The 11,723-nt window shown below is 42.4% G+C and overlaps 1 protein-coding gene across 1 annotated transcript in view; it reads right to left on the reverse strand.

The window, feature by feature from the left end:
* Positions 1–11,381, reverse strand: part of tgs1 (trimethylguanosine synthase 1) — a gene marked incomplete in the record, with an annotated part of 304,266 nt that extends 292,885 nt beyond the window's left edge. The window contains 1 exon segment of the mRNA XM_037682064.1: positions 11,118–11,381. Within this exon segment, the coding sequence (XP_037537992.1) occupies positions 11,118–11,233 (116 nt within the window).
* Between the last annotated feature and the right edge of the window lie 342 nt (positions 11,382–11,723).

Here is an 11,723-nt window from a genome sequence, read left to right on the forward strand (position 1 = left end):
TTTTTTTTTGTACAGCTGCAGGAGGAGCCCTGCCAGAGGGTGGTGTCACTACATCGAATCATCATAAGTGGAGGAGAGTATGGAACATTTAAAACCTGAATTGACAAAATGTAATAAAGGCAACCACAGTTATGCAAATATAACTGTACAAGGACACTGGTTTTAAAAAAAAATAAAAGTACAGGGTGAGTGGTTTGAGCCACAGACAAATCTCACATATAACATGCAACTATGTGAGACAGCTGATAAAAGAGTGATATGTATGTTGAAACTAATCATGTTAACCTATCTTTAACCAGAGACAAGGTATTGTGTGATTAGACTCATGAACTAGGTTAGAGCAACAATAAAAAGTACCTAAGGTGCCTTTCTCTGGATGTGTGTGTGGTGTACATCTGTGAACTCGGAACAACCAGACTTATCGTTTGACTAATTATAGCTCTGAATCTCGTCTTACTCCATGGCGAGTCTCTCTGGATCATTTAAAATGCGCATTGAATGAGTCCATAGAGTTGACTGAAATGATCAAGTCTCATAAGTCTAAACGTGTCTGACCTAACAGTGTCCACCTGCATGGCTCAAAGAAAGGTTTTTACATATGGCTAAAACTAATAGTATAGGCGTCGGCTCACCAAGGGTGGGATATATTCACAGGAATATTATCTACGGCGCAAAATATATGCAGTATCCCTTTTGTTTGTTTAGTGAAAAGAAGAATAACTAGTTTGATCTATGTATCTCTGTATTAACTTTGTGTATTTTGGGAACTTGTTTAGGGTTTAAAAAAAAGAATTAATCAGGAAATTTATAATACAGCTGGTACATGGTTTGGTGAAAAAAAAAAAAACTATAATCTGAACACCTACCAGGTGTTTTGATTTACAATGATCGTGTCAGTGGGAATGTAATAAATCAAAACGTTCCAGGGGTTTGAAACTAGTAACTGTGTGAGTGAGTTTATTTAGGATAAAATCCCAGAACAATTTCAGGAGAACTCGACCAATCAGAGGTCAGAGATCGTTTAGAGTTCAACTTAAAGGGATGGCATTTTCAAAACTAAAAAGTTGTGATGTGGAATTATGTTTTAAATGTCATAAAGGCAAAAGGGTGGAATGATATGAAAATATAAGGTGTTAAGTTGCCTTTATGCCTATTCAAACATATACATTTTGTGTGTGTTACTTATTCAGAATTAAATGTCTAAAATTGCCATAAAAGCAAGGGTGGAATGATATAGAAATTATTATTTTAATGCTTTTATGTCAATCTAGACCTATATTACACTTATTTAAACACACTTATACAACGTGTTATTCACATATTAGGGATTGTATTTTGTATTATGTTTTATGAGGTGTTGGGTCGCCTTTATGCCTGTTCAAACATATACTTTGTGTGTGTGTTGCTTATACACTCTTTGATGGTTTGCAGAAGGGACGGAGGGGTGCTCTTTAGGAATGCTTTAATAAGCATTAGGAGTGCTCTTGACCTGGAAGCTTTGGCCCGCTTTTACGGTCACAGGCGCTCCTTACTGGAAGGATGAGCCATCGCTTTGATGATGGTTTAATTAGATCCGTTGTTCTGGTAACCATCAAACTTGTTTTGAATGCTCTCACGCGATCCGGTCAGGGAAGAATGGTATAAAGGAAGTGTGACAGGCAACTTAATCTTTGGAAGTCCTGCGATGGATCAGCACGCGCGCTGGTGCCATACGCCATTTTTGATGTGATTCTTCTTTACCTGGGTCGAAAACGACTTCCCGGCCAGTGTCACGGTGAGAAGTTATTTCATATCAATCTGTGTGTTAAGAGTGTACATGTTTTTTGCTTGGCTGTTTTCTGTGGCAGGATAATAAAGACACTTATTACTCCTAGCAGTAACAGCTTCTGTCTTTCATTTTTTCCTATTTGTCTGAATATGTGCCGACCGTTTCACGAGCCCTTTTGATAAAGAATTTCATAATACACAAATACACTCAGCTTTACAACAGACATCTGGACTTCTGATGTAAGTTTAATGTCCATGTTAAGTTTTACTGCACAGTGGATTGACGAACAGTTCGAACGTCATCAAGTACTCTTAAACTGTAAAGATATGGTGGGGTCTCACACTCGGCCAATTTATCAGCAGAGTTTAAGGCGATGCTGAATCACTGGGAAATCGATAATGGAAGAGTTCACGTTGTTTTACGGGATAATGCTCGTAATATGGCCAAAGCGCTGGATGATATCAACCTGAAAAGTTTACCCTGCCTGGCACACACACTGCAACTGGTTGTAAATGAGGGACAGCTGGCGCAGCGCAGCATCACAGACATGGTGGCAACAGGAAGGAGAATTGTTGGACATTTTAAGCATTTATCACTTGCCTATTCCCGACTTTATGACATGCAGACACAGTTAGGTCAACCCAGGAAACGATTACAGCAAGACGTTTCAACGAGGTGGAACAGCACAGTCTACATGCTGCAGTCGCTGTTGGAGCACAGACGTGCTATTGGCGTGTATGCTGCTGAGCATGAGTTACCAGCCACACTCACAGCACACCAGTGGGAGCTACTGGACAATGTGCTCACCATTCTTGCACCTTTTGAGGAACTCACAAAGGAGATTAGCTCATCAACAGCTACAGCAGCAGATGTCATCCCAGCCATCACTGCACTCAAGCGGATTTTGGAGAGGCAAGCGAGCACAGACCGTGGCGTGGGTACAGCCAAAGCTACGTTGCTGGAGGCTGTTGTGAGAAGATTCAGCAACATAGAGCATGAGCCCCTGTACAGCTTGGCCACTGTTCTGGATCCAAGGCAAGTAACTATTAACATTCTATTTTAGCCATAATTACTTTTAGCCTACTACTATATTTCAACAAACATTTAAATTAAATTAAAAATAAAAATTTATTGATTGAAATGCATTTCTTTATTTACATGCAAGTCATAAAAACTGTTAATGTATACAAAACACAATGATTGACCCATCTTTCTTTGTTTATGCAAAACAAGGTACAAGAATCGCTACTTCTCAGCAGAGGTGAAAGATGACGTGAAACTGCTCCTTTTGACCAAACTTGCAGAGGGGGAGACCAGATGCACACCTGCTGCAGGAACATCCTCTGAAGTGGGACCTCCTGATATAGATGAACCTGCAGCCAAAAGGCGTAGTCTACTGTTTGCAGCTCACGACGAAATCTTGAAGGAGAACATTGAACAGGAGCAACAGCTGGCCAGCCCTTCAGCTATGCAGGTACAGAACTACCTATCTGAGGTTCCTGTCGAAAGGAGCCAGGACCCATTGGTCTACTGGAAGATCAATGAAAATCGTTTCCCTCATCTTGCTCTACTTGCCCGAACCTATCTCTCTGCCCCATGCACAAGCGTTGAAAGCGAGCGCCTGTTTATCTTGGCTGGACATGTAGTAGATGAGAAAAGAAGTCGCCTGTCTGGTGACAAAGCAGAAATGCTTTTGTTCATCAAGAAAAACCTGCCACTAATGAAAGTGACTGGAATAAGTCTGTGAGAACTAACTTACCTGTGCCAGTGTTATTTCTTATTACCCACTGACTTGAAAATGTTACACTTGTTGCATTATCTTTTTAAGTTTTTTTTTTTTTTTAAATGTAACAAGTGAAAGAGTTGAAGGAACTGAACATTTTTTTTTAGTTAATTTTATAGTTTTAACAAAAATTGTGGAAACTTCATTTATATTTCAGAATACTACCTCATGACAAGTTAAAACAAAAAGTTTGTATTGTTTCTAGGGTATTTTTCAAGGGTATGTTTTACAATAAAATAAGATTGGTAAATTGAAGGTGCATTGTGATCTTGTAACACCTGACACTGTTGCTTATAAAAAAAAATCGGTATCGGCCAAAATCGGAATCGGCAGTTCAGACTTTCAAAAAATCGGTGATCGGTGATCGGCCTGAAAATTGAAATCGGTGCACCCCTAATATATATACATACATATATACATATACATACATATACATACATACATATATACATATACATACATATATACATACATATTTATATACATACATATATACATACATATATATACACAAATATATACACATACATATATATATATAAACATACATATATATACACATACATATATATATATACATACATATATATACACATACATATATATATATATATATACTTATATACATACACATACATATGTATACATACATATATATACACATACATATATATATATATACTTATATATATACACATACATATATATACATACATATATACATACATATATATACACATACATACATACATATACATACATACATATATATACATACATACATATACATACATATACATATATATACATACATATATGGGGGGTGTAGATGTTTTTGTTCCTTCTGAAGTCCACAATGATCTCCTTTGTCTTCTTCACATTGATGTGAAGGTTATTCTCTTTGCACCAGCTCTCCAGGTGTTCCACCTCTTGCCTGTAGCTGGACTCATCATTGTTTGTGATGCATCCCACCACCACTGTATCATCTGCAAACTTTACAATGTGACAGCCTGGATGGGTAGCTGCACAATCATACGTGAACAGAGTAAACAGGAGGGGGCTCAACGCATATCCCTGAGGAGAGCCAGTGCTGAGGGTTACGGTGGAGGAGGAGAGGTTGTGGATCCTCACTAACTGTGGTCTGTTTGTTAAAAAGTCTAGTACCCAGTTGCAAATGGAGGGGCTTAGTCCTAGTGTTGATAGTTTGTCCATCAGGGTTTGGGGGACCATGGTGTTGAAGGCGGATGTGAAGTCCACAAAGAGCATGCGGACGTAAGAGTTTTTCTGCTCCAGGTGGTTGAGCGCAGTGTGGACCACAGAGGAGATGGCATCCTCTGTTGATCGGTTCTCACGGTATGCATACTGATGAGGGTCCTCGTTGATGAACTGAAATATTTCAGGTCTTTAATTGTTTTAATACTGATGATTATGGCATAAAGCTCATGAAAACCCAAAATGCCTGTCCCAAAAAATTAGCATATCATGAAAAAGTTCTCCAAATAAGCTATTAACCTAACCATCTGAATCAACGACGCAACTCTAAACACCTGCAAAAGATTCCTGAGGCCTTTAAAAACTTCCAACCTTGTTCATTACTCAAAACCGTAATCATGGGTAAGACTGCCGACCTGACTGCTGTCCAGAAAGGCGTAGAGGCCACTTCATGTCCACTGGACGACATGCTGTTCTTTTTCTGCAGCAGTCGATGGACAGAAATCTGGTGTCCAGCACGATTATCGTATGCTGCAGCCATGTTTTCTTCTTGTCTCAAAGTTGTCGGAGACAGAACAACCTTTAATCATCCTCTTACGGAGCATTTTGTCTCAGATTGATATAGTAGCTGTGGGCCAGTTTGTGACACGAGAAACGCTCAGTGTCAATTATGCAATTCTTTGAGCCCACGAGACGAACCACCGCTGGGGTGGATGCGTTTGCCCACAGCCCATGGCCCAAAATGCTTCTGTACGCGTTTTTCTCCACCTCCTCTGATTTTACGGTTCTTGAACCAAGTTCAGGAGGAGGGATTGACAGCTCTTCTGGTGACCCCGAACGCGTGAGCGCACCATGGTTCCCAGTCCTGCAACGCCTACTGTCGGGGTGCCCGTGGAAACTGCCGTGGAGGGAGGACGCTCTCCTCGAGGCAGGAGGAGCGACCAGGAGTTACCCAGAAATAGGCCAGCATCTGTGAGTCTGGCCGTTGACCGGATCCACTTAGAAAGGATGGGTCGCCCACAGGATGTAGTGCGCACAATTCAGATTTCACGTGCTGCATCTACCACAGCGAGGTACACATCAAAGCGGACAGCTTTTCAGCGCTGCTGTACAGAGAAGGGTGTAGAGGCCACCTCATGCCCATTAGGTGGCATACTGTCCTTTCTGCAGCAGCTGATGGACAGAAATTTGTATCCAGCATGTTTAAAACGTACGCTGCAGCCACCTCTTCCTGACACGAAGGTTTCTGAGACAGAACAGGTTTTAATCTTCACTCACTTCCGGCGAGCTGATGGACGGCAGCTCCCTCCGGCTTCTTTGCAGTCTTTTATCATCAAACTGACCCGTTTTTCGAACCGGACTAAAGTTGGTCCTCCTTCCAACCAAATTCGGTGTTCAGTGACTCAGAGAGCCAGAAGGGACCGTCCAAAAAAAAACATTTTGGTCCAGGACCGGCCGCTCCCGCGCACCGGTCACTCTGAGCGCACCCTGCCGGCCAGGTGACCCCTCGAGCTGGGGAGTCGACGCACGAAGGTCTGGTGTTTTTTTCTCTCTCTCTCTGGACCTCAACAACTCTTATCTGGACCTTTGTGGTTCTACCTGGTTCCGACAAATATCGCCGGGTGGTATTTCGCTGGTTTTCTGCTGGACTGGCCCTCGTGGTGTCTTCATAGGTGTGGGGGAAGTGTACCTGTGTCCCTCGAATTGGACCAGAACTGAACCGAGGTGGCTGTCAGAGCCGGTCTCAGCTTCAGTCAGCAGCCCGTTACTTTTACCGAAGGACGATCCACCTCCGTGGAGTCGTTGTGTTCACCGGGAGGAGACGCTAATGTGCTTTGAAGAGCCGCCGGACCGGAGCAGAACCGCGCCGCCGGACTGGGCCACCGGACCAGAGCAGAACCGGGCCAGGGATATCTTCAGCCTCTTCGTCTCTCGTGCTTGGAGCGCCGGAGCCGAACTGGAGCAGAATCGGACCGGACCAGTTGCCGACTTCAGCCTCAGCCTCTTCAGTCAGTCTCGCTTTTCACCGGGGGTGCCCCGTGCTGTCGGGTGCGGAAGTGACGTGCTGAGAAGAGGAGGAGCAGCGTGAAGGAGCAGCGTGAAGGAGCAGGGTTGCGTGGTGCTCGAGAGAAGTTCGGAGTTTGTATCGGAGTTGCTGCAGGCCTCCATCCAAACTCACCTGGATAATAATTAATTTTATTCCGGATCACGCTGTTGGCCCCTGTTGACCTGAAACGAGCTAGGACCATGCCTTTCACTTCAGGAGGATTTTCTGGCAGCTCGCTCTGCTATTTGCTGCTAATTATCTGTTTCTGTTTCGGCCTGTTGATTCTGGACCCAGCTTCTGTTTCCCATGAGAGCATCCATCCATCTTCACTGGGGGGCCGGAGCCCCCCTCAGCCCAACTCAAACTGCAGTTGGGCCAACTCGTCGGGTTTGTTTGCCCATTTGAACTGTGACGTTTTATGGTCTGAAACTTTTCTGCATCATTCATATTATTGTCACTATTTTCAGTTCTCAGATTATCTGGAGTCACTGAATCTTGTTAATACACCTGAATCTGTCCATCACTGCAACTTTCACTGTTTTTGGGTTCTGAATGATCGCGTCTTCATTAACGTTTCTCATGGTTCGATTATGGGGGCTAATTGTCACACTGTTAACTCCTGTAATTACACATCAGTCAAAAAAACTCAAGAAAATGTCTGATAATAATGTTGTTACTGCTCTCAGGGATTCAGCCCAACCCTGGACCCCCCACTAATTACAGCACACCAAATGACTTTAAGAACGTGTCTGGGCTTCATTTTCTGCATGTAAACGCTCGTAGCCTTCTGAGAAAACTGGATGCTTTGAAAATTCTGGTCAGTTCTTCTGGGGCAGATGTTATCTTTATTTCTGAATCCTGGCTCAACAAATCTGTACTCAATAATGACGTGGCAATCAAAGGATTTAACATCTACCGCTGTGATCGTCAAAAAAGGGGGGGTGGAGTCATTATTTACATTAGAGATTCTCTGGTTTCTAGTCTTGTGTCTTCTAAAACAATTCCAACAGCAGCAGCAAACTGGTTGATCCACTCTAAGAAGGTGCTATTTAAGAGACTGAGCTGAAAACAGCACCTCAGACTGAGGAAGTCTCTTGGATGAGAGACGAAATGTTTCTAGATTTTTTTTTTTGCTTTGTTTTGCTTTTGTTTTTTTGAATGTCCAGAGGACCAGATTGAACTTTTTTGGATTTTTCTACCTGGATTATTGAGCATGCATCAGGATGTTCAACATAATGGTACTTCCTCCAGTTATTTAACAGTCAACAATGGTGTACCACAAGGCTCAGTCTTAGGACACACCCTCTTTACAATCTACATATATAATGTAGGTAACAACATCCCTAATGCATCCATACATTTCTATGCTGATGACAGTTGTTTACTGTCGAGCTAAAACTGTTGCTAAGGCTTTCCAGCTTTTGAAATCTGCATTCAACTTCATCCAGACTGATTTGTTTCGCCTCAAACTTGTCCTAAATGCTGACAAAACCAAAGGGATGCTTTTTTCAAATAGGAAGTTGGTCCCAGCAGTTCTTCCTCCGATTTTATCCTCAAATGGTGTCCCCATTGAGTTTGTTGATTCCTATAAATATTTGGGTATCTTGGTCGACTCACATCTCTCTTTTAAGCTCCATGTGGAAAACTTGATAAAGAAACTGAAAGTTAAACTGGGTTTCTTTTTCAGAAACAGATCCTGTCTAACCCTGAATGCTAGAAAACGCCTTGTATCTGTGACTTTCCTTCCCTCAATTGATTATGGTGACATTATTTACATGAACGCTCCTACAAGAACCCTGCAGATGTTGGATGCTGTCTATCATGGTGCACTAAGATTCATAACTGGCTGTGATTATCGTACCCACTACTGCACCCTGTATTCACTGGTTAACTGGACATCATTAACTTCACGCAGACTCTCTCACTGGTATATTTTCATCTTTAAATCACTTCTTGGTCTGTTGCCTTCATACATCTCCTCCTACATGTCTCTGCGTGAGTGCAGCTACGGAGTGCGCTCTCAGGACATTATTACCTGCAGTGTTCCCTCAATGAGGATGGAACTAGGCAAAAGGGCCTTCTCCTATTCCGCCCCGGTTTCCTGGAATATCTTACAAAAAGATTTGAAGCTCTCGACCTTGACCTTTTTAAGTGTCTTTAAGAATCGGTTGGACACCTGGCAGGGTCCAATGCTGACATGTTCCTGTTTTTAGTTTTCTACATTTGTCTTGGAATCTAGCTGGGTTTGTTTTTTTTTTTGTTTGTTTTTTTTTTGTTTGTTTTGTTACCTTTTCCTATTAGCCATTCTATTTGTTACTAGTATTTGTTACTACTGGTCCTGCAGGTCCTGGTCAAAGCTCCATTTGAGTCTTTGGATCAGGTCCCACTTAAATTCTTGTCTCTTTAAACAGCCCTGCTGCTGGTTTTAACATCCGCTAACAGAGTGAGTGTTCTATCTGCCCTCTCTGTCGCTCCGTCATGTCTCAGAATTCAGGCTGACGGCAGCTCAGCTGATTTTAGACCAACCCAGCTTTTATGCCTAAAACATCACAAGCTCTTTTTAATCAAGAGCGATATCGTTGGAGGGGTCCCCCCCCCCTTCACACAGATCAGAAGAAGTAGCATCTTTCATCTCCTCTGTCCTGTGCGGGCGTTGACGTGTTACATAGCGTGCACAGCTGCAATGCGTCACCATTTGTTTGTGCATTATAGAGATGCATCTGCAGGTCGTCCGTTATCCACCCAGCGTTTGTCACACTGGCTGTGTGAGGCCATTTCTGAAGCCTACAGAGCATCAGATTTAGAGCCTCACGTCAACCTCAGAGCACACTCGACCAGGGGTATCGCATCTTCGACTGCTTTGCATAATGTATGTCAATGCAGGACATTTTGCACTGTGGCCGCGTGGTCAACACCCTGCTCATTTATTCGCTTTTATCTACGTAATGTGACGGCTCGTTCCATGATACATTCTGTCTTTAGTGTTTTACAGAATGAATATTGTTGTTTCATGGAACTCCGTTTTACTCACACCTGTCTGCATGCATTACAATGTGAGATGTTATCAGTCACAAGTTGTGACTGTTATTTTGGTTCTATTGTCACTAATCAGTTTCACGACTATTGTTACCAATCAGTTCATTTGATTAATAATCAGCTCTCCTGTTATTATTAATCTGTTCATACGGTTCAGCCATAACCGGTTGGTTCATGGCTCTTTCAGCTTTTTTCCCTCCCCGTTGAAGTTTTCCAGGGCGTTCATGTATTCAAAATGCATAGTTACACAACATGCGTCTGTGCATGGCACACATAATTACGCAATGCGTAATTACGCACATGGAGAGCTGAGTGACAAGACGTTTTTGGGGCAAGCTTCTGCTTCATACGGTGTTCGAATGGACCCAGTGAGGCAAGGACCACATCTGCTTCGCCCTTAACCCACTAAGCGACAGCCTTAAAGGGCGAAGCTTATACGAAATAGAACGTTGGTTACGTACTGTAACCCCAGATTCTACGAGTATAAGCGTAGCCCTTTAAGCGTCGGGCCTCACTGGCTCCTAAATGGCTGAAGAAAAAGCTATTTTGGGAGCTGATTTCCTGCTCTTAACGTAATTTATACGGACCGGGTGGGGCCCACACAGCAGGTGGGCGTGGACTAAATTTTTTCAGTGCAATGCTCCGCATATCGGGATAAACCCACTAAGCGACAGCCTTAAAGGGCTACGCTTATACTCATAGAATCTGGGGTTACAGTACGTAACCAACGTTATAGAACAAACACTTATTTTTCAACATAATTTACAAATTAAATTCTTTAAAAATCCTACAATGTGATTTCCTGGATTATTTTTTCTTAATTTTGTCTCTCATAGTTGAAGTGTACCTATGATGAAAAATACAGACCTCTCTTCTAAGTAGAACTTGCACAACCAGTGGCTGACTAAATACTTTCTTGCCCCACTGTACATTTAAAACACTAAACACAAGTGTTCATATCTGCCTGTTTTAACGGTGCTCTGCAGTCATTCTGACACACGGGGACACAACACATCGATTCCAAAACGTAAAAAAGCAATTAAACTAATTTACAAATGCATTTGTATACAAGAGTCAACAAAAAGCAGGTAAAGAAACAAAACAACAGAAATTAACACCGCCTGGAAATGGCTAAGAAACTATTTGGGGGCGTGTCCGATTGTACGCATGCGCATTAGTAACTGTAAAAAGGCTCATTTTAGTTTTAGGGAAGAGAACTAGCTTCACAGGTTGGCTTGTGTGTGCGTGCTAGTTGCGTGTGTGTCGCTCACAGTACGAAGGCTCTGGAGCAGCGACAGTGAACAGTTTCTTCCTCGCTGACCGGAACGTGTTTCCTGCTGAAGATAATGTCCGCAACCACCATCACTCTGCTCCTCTCCAGCATCATGACGACGCTCTGGAAGTCACCGACACACAAACTACAGACTCAGACTTACTGCCTCCCTTTGCCCGCGCAACTCATGGCTTCTGGTACATAAGCTGCGAGGGGGCGAAACACTTCTTCTTCGTGGGTTTCATTTCCGGTTGAAAAAACGTTGGTGCATTACCGCCCCTAACTGGTATGGAGTGTAGACTCAAACAGTGCTAGAAATAAAATCTTACAAATTTTCAGATACAGTAATGTATTAAAGCCCGAGAACCAGAACCAAGACCCTTAGGGCCCTAGACAGAAAGCTCAAAACACTTAAATTTCCTTTTGTATTTTCATAATAAAAGCTGATTTGTTTTTGTTTTTTGTTTTTTTACTGTAAAACCAGGTCTCTCTTGTAAATGAGTTCTCAAGGCTCAATAGTGGGATTACCCTGTATAAATAAGGGTTGAATGTAAAAAAAAAAAACTTAGGCAAAAACACTCTTAAAGTTAATTTATGTGGAAGC

The sequence above is a fragment of the Nematolebias whitei genome, chromosome 9 (assembly GCF_014905685.2).
Source record: "Nematolebias whitei isolate Nwh7 chromosome 9, NemWhi1, whole genome shotgun sequence".
Lineage (NCBI taxonomy): Eukaryota > Metazoa > Chordata > Actinopteri > Cyprinodontiformes > Rivulidae > Nematolebias > Nematolebias whitei.